General features: G+C 41.9%; 2 protein-coding genes across 4 annotated transcripts in view; one reads left to right on the forward strand and one right to left on the reverse strand.

Moving 5' to 3' along the window:
• The window catches only part of SRPX2 (sushi repeat containing protein X-linked 2), a 32,167-nt gene extending 24,882 nt beyond the window's left edge, over positions 1-7,285 (reverse strand). Inside the window, exons 1-3 of the mRNA XM_023202871.2 lie at positions 6,972-7,285; positions 5,078-5,289; positions 310-390 (exon numbers count right to left, since the gene is read on the reverse strand). Coding sequence (XP_023058639.1) covers positions 310-390; positions 5,078-5,159 — 163 coding nt within the window. The 5' untranslated portion in view covers positions 5,160-5,289; positions 6,972-7,285. The remainder of the gene's footprint in view (positions 1-309; positions 391-5,077; positions 5,290-6,971) is intronic.
• A 6,986-nt stretch (positions 7,286-14,271) lies between these two features.
• On the forward strand, positions 14,272-22,095 carry TSPAN6 (tetraspanin 6). Of its 3 annotated transcripts, none has more exons than XM_023202887.3 (8): positions 14,272-14,342; positions 15,395-15,583; positions 15,886-15,960; positions 17,127-17,225; positions 17,617-17,751; positions 18,583-18,666; positions 20,323-20,430; positions 21,201-22,095. In XM_023202887.3, the coding sequence occupies exons 2-7, from the start codon at positions 15,572-15,574 to the stop codon at positions 20,389-20,391; spliced, it is 474 nt and encodes a 157-aa protein (XP_023058655.1). In that variant the 5' UTR covers positions 14,272-14,342; positions 15,395-15,571; the 3' UTR covers positions 20,392-20,430; positions 21,201-22,095. The 3 variants fall into 3 exon arrangements, with proteins under 3 accessions (XP_023058655.1, XP_023058654.1, XP_023058656.1); XM_023202886.3 differs by having other exon boundaries at positions 14,279-14,527; XM_023202888.3 differs by lacking the exon at positions 14,272-14,342 and adding an exon at positions 14,420-14,948.
• The last annotated feature ends 1,467 nt before the right edge of the window (positions 22,096-23,562 follow it).

Raw genomic sequence — 23,562 nt, forward strand, 5'->3', positions numbered from 1 at the left:
GCTACATGATGGGGACAAAACCCTATCTGAGACCTTGTATCACCCACAGGCTTACCTTGCACAGGATTAGGCATTGAGTAACTAGTCGATACTTAATGATTAATAATACATGGAGAACCTTCAGGCTGGAGAGGTAAGGTCACACAGTAAGTCAGTAACCCAAGTTCATGATGAGAAATCACAGCCCTTGATTCCCTGTGCTGCAGTTTGGGCACATGTGAGCCAAGCCTGATGGGGATGCTTCAGGGAAGGGCCTAGGTCTGAGGCCAGAAAAGAGCTTTTCTGGGCTTGAGAAAGAGGGTGGATTACCTCGGTAGTCCAGGGCAGGAACCCGTGGGACCTCCTCTGCATATACTTCATTGTAGCTTTCATCTGGATAGTAGCCAGAACCTAGAATAAGGAAGACAATATCAAGATGGTGTCTTGATTTCTCACTCAAGTTCTTCTCAACCTTCCCCCTCTCATCCAACTTTCCAACTTTGTCACTTCCTTAGGACATGGCATTCCATGGGTGGGGAGCCAGGTGGATATTTAGTGGGGGAAATCCTGTGTTGTAAGGCAGCAGAACTATTGTGGGTGAATCTCAGCACCTCAGTTGCATAGAGGGCAGGCTCATCGTTGTGGGGCCAGTTACTGCGAGCACTAGAAGACTCCATCTAAAAGAAAAAACTTGAACCTGACCATACATCAATCCTGTCAATCTGGACTGTAAATGACCCATTTCCTTGAAGCAACACATGGGTCTTGGTAAGACACTGGGGACTAAGCTCTGAGAATGGACTGTGGTCCAGATAGGAGGACAAAACAGAACCTGTGTCTTCCCCCTAGTGACAGTCCTGCTCACAGTCCTCAAAGAGAAACAGTTACTCCGGTTTCCACTAGCCCACAGGGCACGGGCCTTTTTGTCTTTGGATTACCATTGCTGGGGGTGGCGTGCCAAGGCCGAGAGGGGTGACTTAAAAGGCAAGAGGAAATGAAAGCAGTTTTGTGAGCACTTTGCCCTGGTTTGGAGAACAGAGAAGGCAGAGTCCTTCGGATAAATTTCTGTTTCTCCAATCACAAGGAACTTTAACAGGGAGCTGCTGAGCTAGAGAACATTCCTAATCTATCTCCATCCAGTTAAGTGGCCCAGTCCCTAGTGGAGGCAGGTTTGCGGCTGTCTGGGAGACTAAACAGTGTGTTCCACCAGACGGCAGGAAATCGGTCATGAATACGAACTAATTGGAAAACAACTTGGTCCTTTCCGGAGCAAAGTTTCCGGAAGCCCTCCTTCCAGCCTCCCTGAGCCCTAACGCACGCACAAGAATAGCGTAGCCAGCTGTGTTGGAGTCAAGAGACAATTCCGTATTTCCAGGAGAGGGTGTGCTTCCAGGACAGGGCTGGGTTTTATTTAGTGCTGGAGCCCTTTGGCCTGTGTAAACACTCAGGCCACAAGCTCGCCTCCTCCTCTTGGGAAGAGGCACAGGGCCCCCTGCACTAAAGGGCAGAGCAGAGGGCAAGATGATGAAGCTTCTCCATTCCCCACAAGCCCAGACTAGGGGTGGGGGAGGTGAGGTATTGGGAAACCAGTCCAATTTAGTGAACAAGGGAATGAATCAATTGAAAGTTTGCCTTATGAAATCATGTCCTCGTTGGTTTGCCCTCATTCCAAAGGAAAGAGTTCATTTTTTCTTTTTCCCCTTTTTCTTTTTCTCTGTTTTCCCTTTTCAGTTCTTCTGGCTTCTGTTTATTTCTTCTCAGGCCTCATCTCCCCTGCTCTTTTCTCTCATAACGGGAGGTTTCATTGGTGGGCGTGGGGGAGGAGGGGGGTCATGGAATTCTCGTCAGCGGTTTCAGTTCGGTATTAGCCTCAAAGCCTTATAGGTCCTGTAAACAGGAGGCCAGATGTGTGTGATTCCCTAAAGTATTAGGTCTCCCTGCTCCGGTTACAGAGTCCAGCTTTTGAAGAAATGGCTCAGCAGGGAGCAAAGGACTGTTTACCAGAAGAGAAAACAGAAGTGTCAAAGCCCTGTGGCTTGATAATGGTAACAACAACAACAAGAACAACTATGACAATGGCTGCTAACATCTCTCAGCTCACATTCTGTGTTAAGCACATGACATATGTTAGCTCATTATGTCACCGTAACATGTCAGCAGGGTAGGTATTACTAATGTGCTCCAATATAAAGCCGAAGAAACAGGCTTGAGGAACCAAGGAGGTTGTCCAAGGTCTCCCAGTTATTAAGTAGCAGAGTGGGCATTCCAGCCCAGGTCTGCTTGACCCCCTAGATACCAAACTCAGACACTCCACTGAAGATGGTGATTAGGGGAGAGCTTTTGACAATGTCCAACTGGGGTAAAAGTCCAAAATCTCTTTTGCAATCCAGCTTTTTTACTGTGTGTGTGGGATCGAAGGCCACCAAGCATTTTACATCATTCCAGATTTACAGGGAATGTAGGAAAACTGTGGGGGAAGACTCAATAAGATAATTACAGTCTCCATCAGGGTGCGGAAGTAGCTGGACCAGTGCCAACTATGCTTTGTGTGGAGAAAGGGTTCAGACCACCTTGCCACTTTAAACCTTTCCATTTTCCCATTTCCCCTCTTTGCCTATCTGAGTATTTTCTTTTTTTTTCTTTTTTTTTTTTTTGAGATGGAGTCTCGCTCTGTCGCCCAGGCTGGAGTACAGTGGCTGGACCTTAGCTCACTGCAAGCTCCGCCTCCTGGGTTTACGCCATTTTCCTGCCTCAGCCTCCCGAGTAGCTGGGACTACAGGCGCCCGCCACCTTGCCCGGCTAGTTTTTTGTATTTTTTAGTAGAGACGGGGTTTCACCATGCTAGCCAGGATGGTCTCGATCTCCTGACCTCGTGATCCGCCCGTCTCGGCCTCCCAAAGTGCTGGGATTACAGGCTTGAGCCACCGCGCCCGGCCAGTATTTTCTTCTTTTTTGCAAATGGTGGAATTCTAAGATGGGTATAAGAATGAAATTAAAGGGGAACACTCCCTACATTATTCTACATTATTCTGTCTGCTTGTCCCTCTTTAGCCCTGGGGGAAGGACTTGGGGAGCATTCCTCAGTTCCTTTAGATCAATCAGTGCTTGGTTACTGTGTGGTCTGTTTCTGGGCTCCTCCAACCTCCATAGTACAGTCAGGCCCTCTAAGCACTGCCCCTTCACAAAAGTATAGTTAGACATGTAATTGATAGTTAAAAGACTATTTTAAGATTCATATTAATCCTTGGTTTATGATGACAAATACAGTCTGACTTTCTGGGCTGCACAGATACGCCAGCACACACTTTTAACCCATTCTTTGCTTTATTTATATTCTTAACTTTTCCCAACCACTGCTGATTATTCCTGGACCCTTTTTCTGATTAGCCCTGAATCCACATTTGGCTGCTTTTCTGTGCTATGCCCATTTGAAGACAAGGCTGTAGAAGTAAACAAAACAGTCCTGGATGCATAAAGAGTGCTCAATAAATATTTGTTGAAGGAATGAATGAACAAATGCATGAAGGCAAGCTCAACAGCTGAGCTAGCAGTGTAAGGGGAAATGTCTCTCATCATGTGGTCTCCTAAGGATAGAAGAGGGAAGAATGAGTGGAATTGCAGGGCTGGCAGAGGCCTCACCAATCTGAGCTCCTCAGGAGTGGTGACTCGTGATTCATGTGGAAGTAGGAGTTCCACCTTTTCAAATAGCCCTTTGAGAACCTCAACTGAATCTAACTTTTAAAAAACTGCTCTGTGCTCACGACTCCAACAGCTCAGACTTCTGTTTTGGGAAAGGTAAAGACCTTTGCATGCCATGAGGTTTCATACAGGTGTTCAGAATTGGGCTTCGAGCCATGTAATCTCCACTGCTTTAGTCCTGTGGTCTTTGGCTGGATTTTGATCTCTGTAAATGAACTGAAGCTAGGGGAGGTTGGGGAGGACAGTCGCATATTTATCTCCTGGAGACTTGGGGCACCTCTAACCCCAAACAGGATATGCTCTGCCAAGGGCTTGACTTGAATTTTTTCATCTCAATGTCAGTCCTTGTGCTTCACCCCCTACAAAGCCAGGTTAAGCCAGAAAGGGGAAGAAGTTTGCATATTTGTTTGAAAACTTGATGCAGCTGTTCCAGACAAACAGAGCTACTGCCAAAGGCCTCCACCAGGAGCTAAGGGCATGTGGAAAATTTTAGCTGCAATGACTGTGGCTGTGATGGGAGCAGTTTGTTATTTACTCATCTCTGGATATTTTCCTAACCCCATTGGTTGGGCCTGTCTCCTTCCCCCTCTCCTCCCTACTGGCCCCTGTGAGGGCAGACACTGCAGGCCACAGAATATTCTTAGCACTTGGAATGCCAGCTGGGCCCCATATAAAACCTCTGTATGCCACTTCATTATCCTGCCCTCATCCCTTCCCCCTCCCCTTTCCCTCTTCTCACTGAGTTTGTTCTCTGGCTCTCTGGGTGAAGAATGAAATGTTCAGGAATCCAGAAAACTCCATCCCTTCTGAAGTAAAGAACAAATGAAAAGAAACTGGGAAATTCCTGATTAAAAGGATGTGATCTGTATTACCACTAACAGCTTTGGCATAAAAGGGCTATAAAAATCTCATTTTATAAGTAAGGTCAGGGAGGGAGGGAAGAAGTCTGATGGATTCTTGTTTCCCTTGAATAGATTGCCTGCCCCCTTATTTTTCCCAAATGAGATTTGTGGTCTAAGTCCATTTTTGTGGTCTTGACAAGGGTATTTGACTCATAAAAGGATTAATATTAATAACGATTTGACTCATAAAGGATTTCATATTAGAAAATGATTTTCAGGAGGTTAAGTACACAAGCAGGTGAGACAATGGCCTCAAAGGTGATGTCCAACCTTCTCATGTTTGTACTAGTGTGGCCTATTTCAAATAGCTCTTGTTAGACTGCCTTAAAAGCCTCCCTTGGTAGTCTGTTGCAATGTTTAACCATCTTTATTGTCCTTTAATACTTCTCTGTATAGAAAATAAGTGTCTCTTTTTGTAGTCTAACTCTTTCTTCTCCAAGTCTTGGTCTAGGACTTATCCTTCCTGGAAATAACAGACAACAGCTCCTAGAACTTACCTGCATACCATGTTGGTGTCACTGCTGGAGTTAGGAAGAACAGCAGAGAGAGCGCTCCTCTTTGAGTTAGTTGACTGGCCATCCTTGAAAGGGAGGATTATGGAGACAAGAAAAGATGTATGTATGGCCTGAAGTACCAGGGTAAAGGAAAGTGACTTTCAGAAGTCAGCCATCAATTAACTCCCAAAAGTGGGGAAGCAGAAATATGGGATCTGTGAGGAAGAAGAGAGATTTTATAATTAATGAATGCTTTTTATGTTATCTCCCTCATAGGAATCTTTCATGTTATAGAATAACAAGACTCTGTTTGTTATTTGTGGTCCCTTTTCCTCCCAGGAGGAGGAGGACGTAAAACAACCAATCTTCAACTGACCCTGGTGGGATCAGACGCAAATGCTCCATGATCCAAGTTATAGAGAGGGACACTGAAGTACTGAGACCAGGAAAAGGCCAACATAAAGTTACATAGAACCAGTAGGGAACCTGGTGACCTAAAGGCTACCATTAGGTTTCATTCATTCAACTAACATTTCCTAGCCACTAATCTGGGAAAGCGTTAGCATATGTGGTCTAAGAATTTGAACACCGATGTTACACAGGTCTGGATGTGAATCCAATTCTGTCACCTATTAGCTATGGGGTCTTGGACAAATTTTTTAACTTCTCTGAGCCTCGGTTTCCTCATCTATAAAATCGGAATAATAATACTCTCTACCTCATGAATTGATTATTGCCTGTCATATAGGGAAGTAATTTATATATTAGACAATATTATTACCAATTTTGTATTGGACAGGACTGAATGTTTCCCTTCTTTAGTCTCCCAGGCAGTAACTATACTCTGGCTCTGTTCTTAGCTTTGGGTTTTAAGGCTTAGTGGTTTGGTAGTGGCTTCTGGCTTTCAAGTCCAGCCTAACCCTCTAGTTTTACCTTGCTGGGCCAGCAGGAAGTCAGCGAGGTAGAGGAGGACCTGCTGAGGTACATGAGGAGAGGGTGAACAAGCTCCAATTGCCCTCTCACTTCCTGCCCTGTCCTCACCCTAATGGGATGAGAGTTTTGTGGTTCCCAGTAGGCAAATACTTTGTAAATGACAGTATTAAAATTTGCTGCCCATTGGTATAAATTGGCCACTGGGCATTTCAGCAAGCACCCATTCACTCACATGCTTTCAATGAAATGCCATGCTCAGGGGAGGAGTCAGTCCTAGAAATAGAGAAACAAAAAGGTGGTAGATTCTGGCCAGAGTTCCTAAGGGACATGCAAAGCCCAAGAAAGGGAAAAATTTCTTTTCTAATTCATTGCTACTTGCCTTCAGATTTTGTCTAGAAAGTGACAGGGAGGCAGGACGGAGAAAAAGAGTAAACAAAGGAGGCAAGGGAAGTAGAAAGATGTGGCATGGAAGGAGAGAAAATCTGACAGAGCTGAAGGAAAGAGATGGATAAACACAGAAAGAGGCAACAAAAGGAGGAGAAAGAGGAGATTAAAGAGAGATCCAGGAAAACGAACAGTTAGATAACTAATCACTGACCCCTCTCCCACATCTAGCCTCCATCTAGTTCCTTTGTTCTGGAGCAGAGGCATTCCTTTTTCAGACCCAATACTCTGAACCTGTGACCTCTTACCTGCCCAGCTTCTCCGCAATCTCAGGCTTAATACTTGACTCACTAGAGTCAACCATCCTATCCCTCTGCTGTGGGCCAAGAAGTTGCTGGGAACATGTGTTTGCAGTCAGGTCACAGCATAAATGAAAAGCAGCATATGATCCAGCTTCATAAAATAACTTCTCCCCCGACCTCCACCCCCAGCCATGTTGCCCAAGTCCTGGATCTCCTTATCCCCTTCACAATTGTGCATTGGGGTAGTGGAGTGTGGAGGGATTAGTTGCAGATCTTACCTGTTTTATGGTATTTTGTGCCCTTTCTCTCTCTCCTCTTTCTCCTTCCTCTCTGCTCCTCTCATCAATTGGAAAAAACCTTCTACTTCAACATTCCTAGAACGAGTGGCTCCTGGTCTGTCCCAACCTCCGGGATTCTGTTAACACTGCCCAGATGTTACGACGTCCGCATCTGCCAAAAGTTTCCTTAAAGCTATATTATCCCCGAAGCTATAGTTATTCCTCTCTCAGAGAAGGGTTTTAGAAAGATGGGGGAGAAGGAACACAGGGATTAGAGAAACTCAGTCCGTCTGCTGCAGAAGAGGGGGAAGTGTGAATGGCACTGGCTCCAAGCCTGTGAGTATAGTGATGACTAACACAGAGGCTGGCTTAAGCGGCCTCCAGAGATGTGTTGCACTGAAGAACACTTCTTTTTATGACTCAGCATGACATAAGAATTGAATGAAAAGGAATTTCACAAACACTCACAAACACCAAAGAGAAGGGAAGACTGTAGCTGATTTTGACATTCCCTAAGATTTCTCCTATAATTCCTTAGGCTCCCAACTCTGAATTATCTTGCAATCTATATGGTATCAGGTCAGATACACTTTGAAACCCTCATGCCAGTGACCTAACTTCTCTGGACTTGAGTTTCTGTTAAGATTATATTGTTTAAAAAAAAAAAAAAAAAAAACATGTACTTCTTGCCTGAAGAATCAAGACTGATTTCCCTTACTAAGAATGGAAGGAAAGCATGGCTGGAGAGGCTTTAGTGGGAGGCTGTTTGAGCAAATCTAGCTGCATCCCAGTGGTCTCTGATGGAGGGTTACATTTCACTCAGCAAGATTTTTTCATTTTAGTATCTGATAATGAGACTGTTCTGCCATAGCACAGACCAGCTACTTACAATCTCCCTCCCCTCACAGTTGACATTTCCATCTCTTGGAAAATCAGTGGTTAGAGAAGGAAGAATTTTAAGCTGTTGTAGAAAGGGTGTTTCTCCTGTGTATGCAAGCAAACTGGTAACCCCTTCTCAGTCATAAGGGGAAGAATTGTACTTATGAGAATACAAAGTTCAAAAGCAAGCCTGAGCCTGCTTCATTTCCAATCCACCTGTGACAAATATGTATTGAGTATCTACCATGTGCTTAACAAAGTAATACCTATGTAAAGAAGATGTGGTTGGGCGCAGCGGCTCACGCCTGTAATCCCAGCACTTTGGGAGGCTGAAGAGGGCAGATCACGAGGTCAGGAGTTCAAGATTAGCCTGGCCAACATGGTGAAACCCTGTCTCTACTAAATACAAAAAAAAAATTAGCCGGGCGGGGTGGTGCCTGTAATCCTAGCTACTCAGGAGGCTGAGGCAGGAGAATTGCTTGAACCCGGGAGGCAGAGGTTGCAGTGAGCTGAGATCACGCCACTGCACTCCAGCCTGGGTGAGGGAGTGAGACTCCATCTCAGAAGAAAAAAAAAAAAAAGAAGACGTGATCGTCATGGCCTTATTCATCCCATAAATTTATCAAGTATCTACCACGTCAAGAGTGGTGGATGTAGTGGTGAACAAGACAGACAAAATCCCAGGCATTGTAATTCATAATTAATTCAACAAATACTTGTTGAGCATCTATTATGTGCCACACATGGTTCCAGGTATTTGAGAAACATCAGTGAACAAAACAGACAAAAATCCCTGCCCTCATGGAACAGAGGAGACAGACATCAAACAAGCATGTTCTTAATTACAATTGCGTGTGTTTACGGAATCTTTATTGGTCATCTACTATAAGCTAAGCAGTGCAGATACAGTGGTGAGCAAGTAATGTGTGATTCTTGATCTTATGGAGCTTACTCTCCAGCTCCCGGAGTTTATGTTTAGTAGGGGAGAGAAGAGGGACACAATCAATTATAAAACAATACAACTCCCTATGGTAATAAACTACCTAAAGCTGCGTTACAGACTTTAAGGACGCTAGGAGGAGGTCAGAGGAGGGGGGCATCTGAGAAGAGGTGGGCCTTGGTCTAGTCTCAGGCAAAGGAAATGCCATCAACAAGAGCTCACTGTTAGGTCAGAGGAGGGAGGGGCCAACTGCTAAGAGATTTCAGGGAGAGATAGAAAACAAAGTTGAATAAATAGGGTAGGGCCAGAAAATCAGATATAGGAGGTTATTTTAAACTTATATGTGAGAAAATAGTGAATATATTAAATGTGTGTGTCTGTGTGTTTGAGTGTGTGTGTGTGTGTGTGTGTGTGTGAGAGAGAGAGAGAGAGAGAGAGGAATATGAGAGAGAGAGAGGGAACAAGTAAAGTAATACATTCTACCAGAGTTTTTCTTTCTTAAACCCCCCTTTACTGGCTCCCTCTTGGCATAGCGTACAGTCTGAGTTCCTTAGCATTGCATACCATGCTCTTCACAAGCAAACCCCACCTATGTCCTTAGCCTAGTATTAAGCACATCCCATGCCTCCTAATTCTGGACACACTCCACCTCCTGCTCCTCCTTGAGCTTCTTGTTCTTCCTTTCGCACCCCGGAGCCTCTGCACAGATGTGTTCACTCTGCTCTATAGTCCCTTCCCTCCTTTCTTGGCTTATTGGAACTCTACCCACCCTTGCTGCTGAGAAGCTTCTCCCGGCCCATCCCAGCCCAAGTTGGTTAACTTTGCCTTCCTTTCTTCTCACAGCACTTTGTACATATCTCCATTTTAGGACTTTTCACACTTACTGACATTGTTCTTTACTTATCTCTGACTCCTACTAGACCATGAGTGCTTAGAGGGCAAGAACCTTATCCTAGTCTTCTTCATATCCCCAGCCGTCCAACACAAAACCTAGCACATGCCAGGGTGAAGATGCTGCGTAAGGCCTCAATCCCACTGAAAGCTGGAAGGAGTGGGACAGAGGGGTTCCAGAAAGAGGTTAAAGAAGAAAGTGAAGCAGGAGAATATGGAAATCATAGGGAGATCAAAGTAAGGGGATATGTCAGAGGAGAGGGACAGCATTCTTGTGAAGCATTGGGTTAATAACATAAAGAGCTCACCCAAAACAAGTGAGGTTAATTATAATAACTCCAATGTTTCTGCAGTATGTTCTCAGTGTGTAAAACACAATGTTAGACACTGCAAGGCTATAAAGTGAAATAAAACACCTCTCCCTGTGGTTTGGTTGGGAAGATAAGACAAAGGTAGATAAGGAGACTGACAGCATCCAGGCATAGTCAATTTCTTAAGTTTCTTAAAGTTCAGTACCATTTTCAACTTTAAGACTTTTAATATGAAGCCCCTCAGCAGTAAATAAGGTATTGTTTTACGAAATATTAGATATGGAAACTGACTTCCCTAGTTGAGATCTCAGGAAAGCTCAACCAGGCTAGACTAGAAACAACTGTCTTAGAAAATGGACATAGAATTGTGAATTTTAATACCATTTAAAAGTATTTATCATGTCTGTGTGTCCCAAACTGTATATTATGAGTTGTTTTGAAGAAGGCAAGATCAGGGATGGAAAGCGAGGAAAGGTTTCACAGAGCATCTGAAAGGAGTGGATGGGAAAAAAAGGAATAAAAATAGACAAAGAATAGAATTTCAGCGAAGGAGAATGGGAATACACAAGAGACAATAGAAATAAAGGGATATTCCATTAACGCAACAGATTTTTAAAACTGTACATATGAATTAGCTGTTTAAATAATGAGATATCTGATGGCTGTAATACAAAATGTGAGACATTAAGAAAACAAGTAGGATGTGCCTTTAAATTCTATGATAGTCACTTAGCCAAAGGTAATTGAAGGGATGCTAGAAAATGGATTAGAAAATGAAAATGGTAAAGTTATTATGTGAATAAGAGATAAGATGTACTCTCAGCGATACAGCTTTTTTTTTTTTTTTTTTTTTAGTGGTTCCTAAGAGAGACAGTAGGAATGTCCCAAGACATTATCTAGATACTTAATTTAATTTTTTCTGTTTTATGATAGTGTGATACTGGGATGGCTTAGACATTTAATTTTTTATTTAATTTCAACAATCAATCATGAGTAATTACTGTGTGGTTACTCCCAGAGACCAGTTATGACCTCAGTGAGCAATCAGCTCAACAGGGATTGGCCGAGCAGAAAATGAACTCATCAATAGGGCATTATGTCCTAGGGTACTGAGGACAGTATAAAAGGGGACATAGGGGCCCTGCCACACTAGCTCTTCAGTAGTTTCTGAACATCTAGACTGTAGGATGTAGAATAGGTAAGTAGAAATGCAAAGCAGATATTGCAGTAATTGACTAAAGCGCTGAGTTAATGGGAGTGAGTGTGTAGTTTAGACAGTTATGGTGTTAGAGAAAGAGGTGAGGGAGGAGGGGCTTTTTACTGAGTTGGGATTCAGCTGGATATTCAGTAGAAGCAGAAAGTATGAGTGAAGTAGAGGGTGGGCAGGGACTAGGAAATAGGACTTGTTTATTGGGGGATTGATCGTACTTACCTGGTACAGAGCAGAAAATTCACATTGGAAAAGCAGTAGGAAATCAGTTGAGATTGTATTGGGATGAGGGGCTTGGTAGGGATGGAGGGAGGTTGGAGGTGGCACAAGGGAGGTCTGACTTAACAGTGAGCCCTTGTTTATGTCATTTCGCTTGCCTGTTGTCTAGCAATGAAAAACATTTACACCTAATCTTGAAGGTTACAGGAAGTTAATTGGGAAGGGAGAGTACTAAATGTTCAATGTAAAACAAGCAGTAACAATACTTAAAGTATTTTCCTTTTTTTCCTACGTGATTGGCATCAAATTGTGTTTCTGTGCTCAGAAAGAGGGAGAAATTAAGAGGTTGAACAAGAAAAAGTACTGAACTCTCTGCCTTATCACTCTGGGGCTGGTAGGGTTACTTCCTAGGTGACTGGGCTATTGGAGTGAAGGCAAAAGCCAAACTCAACCAAAAAACCCCAAGTGCAAGGCAGAATTGCGGCAATCATTGAGGTTCTTAAGCTTCAGAGGTTCCGAGGAGCCCTTGTTTGTGGTTAAATGTCTGTGCAACAGCAGTCTTTACTCAGGTTACTCTGAGAGGAGGCAGCTGTGTGTACAAGAGCAGCTATGTTTCATCACAAAGTGGGCCCCATTTCTGATGAAAGACACAGAAGCTGCCCAGGTTTAGTCCTAGGCAGCTTACCTAGCCTCTTTCAATCTGTTTCTTCATCTGTAAAATGAAGGTGCTAGGTGTATCAACCTCATAATAGGGTTTTTGTGATGTGTGCATATGAGATAACGTGTATCAAGCTCTTAGCGCTAGTGGTTGGTATATAGTCAATGCTCATTATCACAGTCACTATTAATACTTTAAAGAATACATTTGTCGAATGGCCTAGGGAAATACTTCTTAAATTGCCTTAAATGGGATTAAATGCCCCCTTTGGTCTGGGTTTGTACCCAGACCCAGGCCTAGGTTTGAACTAAATTGAATTTCTGGGTTTGGTGGCATGGTGGGCGTGGGGAGATGGAAGTGGGTGTAGCAGAGTAGGAGGCAATGGTGCAAGGTGTTGTGGCCATAGGAATATGAATTTCCAGGTCAGCATTTGGTTTAATTTGGCACCGAGTGTTATTCAAACAAAGCAGCGTTGTGAGTGGTAGAGGAAGGGAGAGGAGGAAAGTCAACACATTCTTGGAAATAAGATGTGGCTTTTGCTTTGCTATTTTGTTTTTTCTTCAGCTACAGATATATTTCTTTGCTCTTGGGCTCACATTGTAAATCCCTTCCAGTACATAGTACAAATCTAAATTTCAGAGAAACTTCTCTTTAAGATGACAAGAAGTTATCAAGACTTCCTTTGATCCTTGTTTTTAGTATAAGAACCCCTCAGTTGGGGTCTTTTAGCCTAGGGAGAAATCTTTGCATGTACTTAGACACCCCCCTCCACCATGTTGAATATCTGCTATTTCCTAACGACTTTACCTCAAAGTGTTTGAAGGTGTATGTAGATGTATCATTTATCCAGATGTATTAGGCCTTTCAAATTTTAGTAAAAAATTTTAGTATAAAGCCTGGCAGTGCAATAATTAATTTTCCAATAGTTGCTGCCTTGCACCTCAGACGTCTGGCAAGATGTTATAGGATCTGGTCCTAGGTCAATATTCGAAGCACAGGGAAACTCTGTGTGACCAAGTCAATGGAACTTTCCTGTGTTCTGGTCCTGAGATGTATGTTTAGAGCAACGTTTCAAGCAGAAAAGTCTGAGTATTCATCTCTCCTTCACAAATACAGGTCTTTTTGCAATAGCAATAAAGTAAATAGCCACTTGTGATATTAAGCTTGTGTCAGTGATGAAGGGTTGGATTGCATAGGGAACTGATACAGCCTTCTAACCCCATTCCTCTAGAGATAACACATACTCACTTAACACTCAGTCTTTGCCCTCAAAGAGCTGACGTTTTTGTTGAGATATCAGACCTTAACACACCTCCTGTGCTGTAACAACATAGACCGATATGTTCACAATACATAACATTAGGTTTTAACCTCTCTGTAATCAGCTGGGTTTTGCTGGGAAAAAACAGGTGGCTGGAATATACAGTGCCTTTCTGTTTTAACATTTAAGAGGAGGTCACACTCACCAGGGATGAAATTTCCATAGCACTCTCTTTTTAAAAGTTTGCAGCGAATAGCTGAACTTACATTTCACTATTATGTAAAAATACTTCCCCTCAACTTTCCAGTTACTTAGGGGATAAAAGAGGAGAGGAATACTGGGGTTTTGCAGAGTCCTACAGGGAAATTCTAAAAGTCATTATTATCTTTAATACCTAGCTTAGAAATTCTTTCAACAAGTGGTAATTATTTTCCTCAATTCATTCATATTTCCCCTTCCTACCCCATAAAACAATGTTCACAAACCGAAAAGCACACAAGTGAGAAAAAAATCAGCCTAATTCCACCAGAGGTAAATTTCACTGTTCCTTTCAGTTTTTGTCTAAGCACACGTGACTGTATGTATTGCTTTGTAATCCGCTTTCTTTTTGCAAATATATTTCTTGTGGGTATTTTCCCATGTATTTTCCTAGGTCACTTTTAACCTCTTCATTCTTTTCCTTCTCTCTAGGGCACCAGGGGCCAGGGAGGCCCAATCTCAGAGCGCTGCGGGCTCTGCTGGTGATATAAACAATATGGTGAAGTTATAAGGAGAGGGGAGGGGTGGGGGGGCGGGAAAGATTCCTTAGGATAGAAAAAAAAAATGAAGAAAGCTCCACTAGAAGACCTATGAAATTTCCGACACTAGAACCTTTGTATATAGTTTTCGGTAACCTTCGGCAGGGGGCGCTTGGAAATTGTTGCCACTTTCCGGACAGCCTCGCGTACTTTACCCTCTAGAAAATTGTACAGTGTTTCCGGCCCTTCTCAGTTGTGGACGCTCGTAAGTTTTCGGCAGTTTCCGGGGAGACTCGGGGACTCCGCGTCTCGCTCTCTGTGTTCCGATCGCTCGGTGCGGTGGTGCAGGGTCTCGGGCTAGTCATGGCGTCCCCATCTCGGAGACTGCAGACTAAACCAGTCATTACTTGTTTCAAGAGCGTCCTACTAATCTACACTTTTATTTTCTGGGTGAGAGACGAAGGCGCCTGGGGCTGGCAGGGGATCCCGGGCTTTTAGGTGGGGGGGGGGGGGTGTGACCCTGAGCGGCGGGAGCTCAGGTCGGGGATCGGGTGGGGTTTGGGCGGCCATCGCGCCTGGGACCCTGACGCCGGCGACCAGTGACTGGGCCTCGAGCAAAGAGCTCAGGCATCTCGCCGGCGCTGGGGTCGGAGTGCGGGACGAAGGCAGCCGACAGGCTGAGCTGGGACCCAGACGTACCAGCGTTCGAGTTCGATACGGGAGGCGAGGTGGGCGTTAAGCCTCCAGAGCACGCAGACAGTGACCCTGGACATTTGCAGAGGCAAGCAAGACTTGCCCGGCCCCATTGAGGGCTCACTTGCATAATAGTGTCTTTCTTTTCACTGCTTCATAAGAGAGGAGTGTTTCGCAGGTAAGTATGGGTATGCCTCCACTCCCGCCAGTCTATCCTTGGGCTTGCTTTTGTGTACCATTCCTTTGTACCCTGTGCTCATCCCTAACTGGAGAGGACTGGGGAAGTTTCTGGAATTCATAAAATCACTTTTTTTTTTTCACCTTCAAGGTTTTCTTCCTAAGGTTGGAGTAAGACAATTAAGGAAGTTTTGATCCCTAGGGTAAAATATGCCATGGGCTAGTGTTTACACACAAAAAGATGAATTTTAAGAATTTTGATAAGAAACCTTGTCCACGGCCTACTCTTGTGTGCAGATCTGCTCCTAACCCCTTCTACTCTTCCCCCTTGTCTGCCATATCCCAGCATATCACACCTATTGTGCTTCAAATACCTCATGCTTTGTGTTTTGAAGATGCTGCTGTACACAGTGCGTAACTGTTTGTATTCTCTGAATTCCCACATAGATCACTGGCGTTATCCTTCTTGCAGTTGGCATTTGGGGCAAGGTGAGCCTGGAGAATTACTTTTCTCTTTTAAATGAGAAGGCCACCAATGTCCCCTTCGTGCTCATTGGTACTGGTACCGTCATTATTCTTTTGGGCACCTTTGGTTGTTTTGCTACCTGCCGAGCTTCTGCATGGATGCTAAAACTGGTGAGTCCTTGTTTTCATTAGAATTGATTCTTGGTTTTAGAAAAGTTTTGTATGTTATAGGATTCCTTTCTTGGAACTGGCCATGGCCCTTTATAATTTTTCCTGTTCCTTGTGAAAACTTGTTAAGTAACAAGCTGCCAGTTTCCACTTTCAAAATAGACATGTTGTTATTTTCCCTGCCCTTTTCAATGAAAACATGATGAACTAATTGAAAAGACGACTATTATTTTTTTCTTTGACTCCCTTTGCAGCTGTGCTATATCTTATTTATGCTGACTTGGACTTTCTTTCTTATCCTGCAGTATGCAATGTTTCTGACTCTCATTTTTTTGGTCGAACTGGTCGCTGCCATCGTAGGATTTGTTTTCAGACATGAGGTAAGCCTGAATTAGGGAAGCTTAGCATGTTAAATTTATCCTCTAAGAGATAAAAATGGATTTATTTAAGTAGAAGAGTCAGACCTCTGTATTTAAACCTGTAGCTGACAGTAATGGCCTTCTTGTAAACATTCTGGTTCACTTCTAATTTAAAAGAAAATTTAGAAAATTGTAAAGACTGATAGTCACCAGAAGAAAATTACTTGTATTTCCTGTCATTTTTCTGTGTGTAAGTACCTATTAAAACAGAGATAGTACAATTTATAACTTTACTGATAGGAAAATATTCAAAGCACAAAATTGATAACCTTCTTATGCCTTGCATTTTGAAAAGATTAGATATACTTAATGCAGATCATCAAAAGTTTAATATTGGGCCAGGCGTGGTGGCTCATGCCTGTAATCCCAGCACTTTGGGAGGCTAAGGCGGGCGGATCACGAGGTCAGGAGATCGAGACCATGCTGGCTAACATGGTGAAACCCTGTCTCTACTAAAAATACACATACACACACACACACAAAAAAAAATTAGCCGGGCATGGTAGTGGGTGCCTGTAGTCCCAGCTACTCGGGAGGCTGAGGCAGGAGAATGGCATGAACCCAGGAGGCAGAGCTTGCAGTGAGCTGAGATCGCGCCACTGCACACCAGCCTGGGCGACAGAGTGAGACTCCATCTCAAAAAAAAAAAAAAAAAAGTTTAATGTTGAATTAGAAATCAGGTAAACTTGGGGTAGTTCAAATATCATTCGGTGAGTAGCAAAGGCTCATCAATGAGAGTTCTTATAAAGTGGTAGCACAGTCTCCCAAAGTGAGGTTTTGTAGCTTACAAATTCCATAGGCATCGAATTTGTACTCAGTTTAAAGTGGAAAAAGATTAGCAGGGTGCAGAATATAGCAGTACTGCATGGCCACTCAGATAAATACATATTCCCACAGCACTTTGAACTTGTAGTAGTTCTCATCATATATTTTAATGTTTTGCTTAGTAGTCCCCTCAGCTAACCTATATCCCTTAGAGGACAGGATTGTACCATGGAAGTTAATTAGCATACATGTTGCTGCTGTCAAAGATATGACCATTGGTCAGATTCAAGAACTTACTTGACCTGAAACCAAAGGAACTTTCTAGAGGATTTTCTTACTGACATTGTGTTTCTTTGCTATAGATTAAGAACAGCTTTAAGAATAATTATGAGAAGGCTTTGAAGCAGTATAACTCTACAGGAGATTATAGAAGCCATGCAGTAGACAAGATCCAAAGTACGGTAAGTGGTAACCACCACCTGGAGGGGAACACATTCCCTGCTGCCTCAGAGAAAAGAGTAGAATCTGGCTCCTAGATGCTATCCACTTGTAGGGGAAAGAAGTGTGACGTGTTTCATTTTCCTCACATGTGCACCTGTTCTCTTCCGTCCCTGCTTACATCATAGTCCGGCTACTGTTAGTACCAACTATAGCAGGAAAGTAAAGCCAATACAGAACTGTCATGCATGGTGCTAATCAAGGACCCAGTGCTCATCTCTTGAATCAATGCAGAAGAGAGATCGTTGAGATTAGTAAATGTTTTGAGCACAAATTGCAATAGAGGATATTAGGTTAAATGTTTGACTACAAAGTTGTAATACGAACTGTAAATGCTTTTGTTGGGTTTTTCAGTTACATTGTTGTGGTGTCACCGATTATAGAGATTGGACAGATACTAATTATTACTCAGAAAAAGGATTTCCTAAGAGTTGCTGTAAACGTGAAGATTGTACTCCACAGAGAGATGCAGACAAAGTAAACAATGAAGTAAGGTGCCTTTTAAAACTTTCTATTTGACAATATTTGAGGACTTAACTGAATGCAAAATTTACCCAGTTTTTAATTTTTTTTTTGAGACGGAGTCTCGCTCTGTCACCCAGGCTGGAGTGCAGTGGCGCGATCTTGGCTGACTGCAAGCTCTGCCTCCCGGGTTCACCCCGTTCTCCTGCCTCAGCCTCCTGAGTAGCTGGGACTACAGGCGCCCACCACCACGCCTGGCTAATTTTTTGTATTTTTTAGTAGAGACAGGGTTTCACTGTGTTAGCCAAGGTGGTCTCCATCTCCTGACCTCGTGATCTGCCCGACTTGGCCTCCCAAAGTGCTGGGATTACAGGTGTGAACCACTGCGCCCGGCCAGTTTTTAACTTTTAAATATAAGCTGAAATAAGGCAGGTAAGACTTGAGTTCAGACAGCTAGCAAGTAACACTTTTTTGTTTATTTATTATTTAGTACTTTTTCTAAAGACAGTGTTTCTCTCTGTTACCCAGTCTGAAGTGCAGTGGTGTGATCATAGTTCACTGGAGCCTTGAACTCCTGGGTTCAAGTGAAGTAACACTTTTAAATATATAATCCAAAAGGTGGAAATAGTTGGGAATAATTATTTGTTCTGTTGAGAACATATGGAAGAGAGTAGATTTCAATAAAATGAAAATCAAAGGCTCTGATACATACATCTTTCTGCAGAGGTATATCATCAAAGTATTTATTACCCTAAATATATCTTCCTGCAGAGGTATATGATCAAAGTATTTATTACCATAAAGAAAAGCACAGGCTGCTTGTACTGTATTTAATCTTTGTTTTTTTCCTCCCATTAGGGTTGTTTTATAAAGGTAATGACCATTATAGAGTCAGAAATGGGAGTCGTTGCAGGAATTTCCTTTGGAGTTGCTTGCTTCCAAGTAAGTCTTTGTAGTTACTTAGGAAATATTTCATCCCTTAGGAAATATTTCATCCCTCTTGTAGGTGTAAGCTAGAAGATTTTCACTTTTTTTTTTTTTTTTTGAGTTGGAGTCTTGCGCTGTTGCCCAGTCTGGAATGCAGTGGTGCCATCTCAGCTCCCTGCAACCTCTACTTCTTGGGTTCAAGCAATCCTCCCACATTAGCCTCCTGAGTAGCTAGAATTACAGGTGTGTGCCACCACGCCTGGCTAATTTTTTTGTATTTTTAGTAGAGATGGGGTTTCACCATGTCGGCCAGGCTGATCTCGAACACCTGACCTCTAGTGATCCACCCACCTCAGCCTCCCAAAGTGCTGGGATTACAAGCATGAGCTACTGCATGCAGCAAGATTTTCACTTTTAAGGCTTAAAGTTTTTGCTTCAGGGGCCTGGATAGTGAGGACATTTTTAGGGAAGTCGCATTTTCACAAAACTCTCAGTTACTGGTCACAGTATAAAAATACTTTAGGAGAAATACCTGATGTAGATGACGAGTTGATGGGTGCAGCAAACCACCATGGCACGTGTATACCTATGTAACAAACCTGCACGTTCTGCACATGTATCCCAGAACTTAAAGTATAATAAAAAAAAAAAAACAAAGAAGAAAAAAAGTAAGATTTAGAATTAACTTGCAGCAGTACGTATCTTTTGAAAGCAGTTAACTGTGGAAAGACTCAGTGCCCTCTTAGTTATGGCAACTTTCCAGTATCATAGTTCATGAAACAAAACATTAGATAGGAACCTTGGTTCTCTCTGCGGTCAGTCAAGATTCTAAAATGTTATTAGGATCTTTCCTGGGCTGCAACTGCCTGATGAGTTGCATACAAGTTCCAACCTATTACAATTTAGATGATGCTACCCCCATATTCATTATGCACCAGTTTTTTTGGGTTGATTCCACGTTGTAGATGAAATTATGTTTCTCAAGTTGTGTTTCTCACTGTAGCATGAAGTTTGTTTTATGGCTCTGAACTATTTTCTTTTTTAGATTAAACACTAGAAATAAGACTAATTCAAGTTTAGTCTTGATATATTTTTAAAGTAGCAAGCAAAGCTATATCTAAATCTATGCTAATGCAGTAGCCACTAGCCACCTTTGAGTTGTTATAAGTTATTAAATAAAATTAAAACCTCAGTTTCCTGGAGATTTGAAATACTTAGTAACCATGTGGCTGCTGCCTACTATATCAGACAGTACAGGGATTCTAGAACGTTTTCATTACTGTAGCACTGCTCTGGATCTTTCCAGGAAAATCTCTGCCCTCGTTGATGGAGATTTCACTTGTTAAGATACTTACTGAAAACCATGTCTTTGCTTTTTCTGGGAAATGAGAGTAAGAAAAGTTTCTCCAAAACTTGTGACTGAATCTTCCTTGAGTGACAGTTTGCTGGATTTTCCTTTGGTGAGAGTTGTGAAATTCTGGGTCATAATGGCAATAAAACTTCACTTACATTCTTTGAATGTGATCTAGATGCTGCAGAGTATTAAACATAACTCTAGAAAAACTCAAGGAAGAAAATTTATAGGCGAATTACAAGTGAGAGGGTAATATAGTTTGAGGTCTTCAAGCTGTTTTGTGTATGTATTTAATTTTGTTCCTATTTTATTTCTAGCTGATTGGAATCTTTCTCGCCTACTGCCTCTCTCGTGCCATAACAAATAACCAGTATGAGATAGTGTAACCCAATGTATCTGCGGGCCTATTCCTCTCTACCTTTAAGGTGCGTTCATTTTGGTCCTCAGCTCTGTTAGTGTTGATATTTATTCTAGCCTGTGTATATGATACATGGAGTAAGTTTGCCAAGAACGTCTTGTCTAGTAGTATATTTAAATCTAGCTGGTGCTATGTAAGCCCTGTGTAGGCAGGTTAGGTCTCTATACACAGGGCACGGTCAGAAAGTAATGACTTAGCTACAGCTTATCTATGCATGCTCTCTGTTTTTATGCAACAGAAGAGTCCCCGTGTGGGTTTATATATTTACATACACATGTCAGCCTGGAGATCATAAGTGGTCCCTTTTCTAACATGTTTCAGCCTAGAGAGAGGAGAAGCAAAGAATCCCAATAATGACCTTACTTGTGAGGTTCCCTGGCAGGTGCACTCTGCTCATCACCAATATTGACATTTTCTCTAGTCCTTTTCATAGTTTTCATTTACCACAGTCCATCAGACGTTGAGAGTGCGGCTTTCTTGGTAAAAAGATATTTTTGGTGGGCTATCGTTCAAGCCGTAAACTCATCTGGTCTAGTAAGGAACCAGATTTTGGGAAGACGTGTGTTTCAACGGCATTAGTATTTGAGTGGTAAAATACTGTGAGAACTGTTGTTGACTGAATTGATCCCTAGGGCACACTTTGCATTTTACTTGAGCCACTGACTAGGAGCACATAGGAAGGCCTTCATTAGCAGGAATAGATTAGAATGTATGTAAGCAAATACGGATGTTGAAATTTGGGTAACAAGTACATTAACTGTTTTTGTCTAATTTTAGGACATTTAGGTTCCCCCCGTGAATTAGAAATTGCCTGGTTGGAGAACTGACGACACTACTTACTGATAGATCAAAAAACTACACCAGTAGGTTGATTCAATCAAGATGTATATAGACCGAAAACCACACCAATAGGCTGATTCAATCAAGATTTGTGCTCGCAATAGGCTGATTCAATCAAGATTTGTGCTCGCAATAGGCTGATTCAATCAAGATGTGTGTTTGCTATGTTCTAAGTCCACCTTGTGTCCCATTCATGTTAGATCGTTGAAACCCTGTATCCCTTTGAAACACTGGAAGAGCTAGTAAATTGTAAATGAAGTAATACTGTGTTCCTCTTGACTGTTATTTTTCTTAGTGGGGGGCCTTTGGAAGGCACTGTGAATTTGCTATTTTGATGTAGTGTTACAAAATGGAAAATTGATTCCTCTGACTTTGCTATTGATGTAGTGTGATAGAAAATTGACCTCTCTGAACTGGCTCCTTCCCAGTCAAGGTTATCTGGTTTGATTGTATAATTCGCACCAAGAAGTTAAAATGTTTTATTACTCTCTGTTGTGATGAGAGACAGAGAGTCACATTGTGTGATTTAATTTCAGTCAGTCAATAGATGGCATCCCTCATCAAGGTTGCCAGATGGTGATAACAGTAAGGGACTACTGATGTTCTGTGACACATCAGGTTTCAGCACACAACTTACATTTCTTTGCCTCCAAATTGAGGCATTTATTATGATGTTCATACTTTCCCTCTTGTTTGAAAGTTTATAATTATTAAATGGTGCCGGAATTATTGTATTTTCCTTAGGATTTCAGTGGAACTTATCTTCATTAAATTTAGCTGGTACCAGGTTGATATGACTTGTTAATATTATGGTCAACTTTAAGTCTTAGTTTTCGTTTGTGCCTTTGAATAATAAGTATAACTCTTTTATACAATAAATACTGTTTTCCTCTAAAAAGATCGTGTTTAAATTAACGTGTAGAAAATTTGCTGGGATGGTTGTTGTTTTTCACTGAGAACGCTAAGCCCTACCTTTCTACTCAGAGTACAGTTTTTAGATGTGAAATATAAGCCTCAGGCCTTAACTCTGTATTAAAAAAATTAATGTTCTTGTTTAAAAAAACTGTTCCCATAGGTACACCAAACCACCATGGCACATGTATACCAATGTAATAAGCCTGCACATTCTGCACATGTATCCCAGAACTTAATGTAAACAAAAAAATCTTAAAGTGCAAATATTAAAACTGTTCCCTGTGAAAAAATTATATTCCATTTTATAAAATACCATATGATTAGTGTTCTCCTAGAGATCAGACTTTTTTGATTGTATAGTTTGCATTAAAAATTTTGTATAGGGAAGGATGTAACCTGTATCTTCAAGATAATAAGGAAATAAGGAAAATAATAATTACTAAAATTTGAGTTGAAGTCAGGGAATTATTTCTTTGGTTTTGAGTCTTTTTATACATCCATTAGTAGAACCTATCTAGTCTGATTGCCACAGTCCTTGAATTGATGGTAAGGGGGAGTTAGTTACAGTTGGAAAAAAAACTGGGCAAAAACTACTAGTTAAATAATTATGAATTTTGAGTAAGGGTTTTAAAATGCTTGGAGTTATTGCAGAAAAAGGATATTCTCCATTAGAACATTTGACGTGTGGCTTTTGACATAAGATAAGGTGATAAGAAAATTAAGTTGAAAAATAGTGACTCAAGTACAGCAAATCAGATTTTTGGCTACTGAGATTAAAGAAGCAAATATTTAAAGGATTATCAGCAATTTTCAAATACATATTTTTCACTGCAGTGGTTTTGAAGAACGTTTTAAAGTTATATTTAGAAATTTTTAAAAAAAGTTTTCCCTCAGCTGGGCATGGTGGCTCACATCTGTATTCCCAGCATTTGGAGAGGCTGAGCTGGGTGGATCACCTGAGGTCAGGAGTTCTAGACCAGCCTGGCCAACATGGTAAAGCACCATCTCTACTAAAAATGCAAAAATTAGCTGGGTGTGGTGGTGAGCACCTGTAATCCCAGCTACTTGGGAGACTGAGGCAGTAGAGTCACTTGAATCTGGGAGGCAGAGGTTGCAAGGAGCCGAGCGCTCCAGCCTGGGCGACAAGAATGAACCTCCATCTCAAAAAAAAAAAAAAAAAAAAAAAAGGTTTCCCTCATTATTAAAAAGGAAAAATTATAGAAAATTAAAATATAGAATGTAGAAAGAGGGAAAACACCACACATCACTCTTCAGGTGGCTTGGTTTATTTTTAAGATGGGTTTATTTTGGATAGCCAGTTAGAAAACTCACTTATAAACATGGCACAAGTATACATATGTAACAAACCTGCACGTTATGCACA

The sequence above is a fragment of the Piliocolobus tephrosceles genome, chromosome 12 (assembly GCF_002776525.5).
Source record: "Piliocolobus tephrosceles isolate RC106 chromosome 12, ASM277652v3, whole genome shotgun sequence".
Taxonomy (NCBI): Eukaryota; Metazoa; Chordata; class Mammalia; order Primates; family Cercopithecidae; genus Piliocolobus; species Piliocolobus tephrosceles.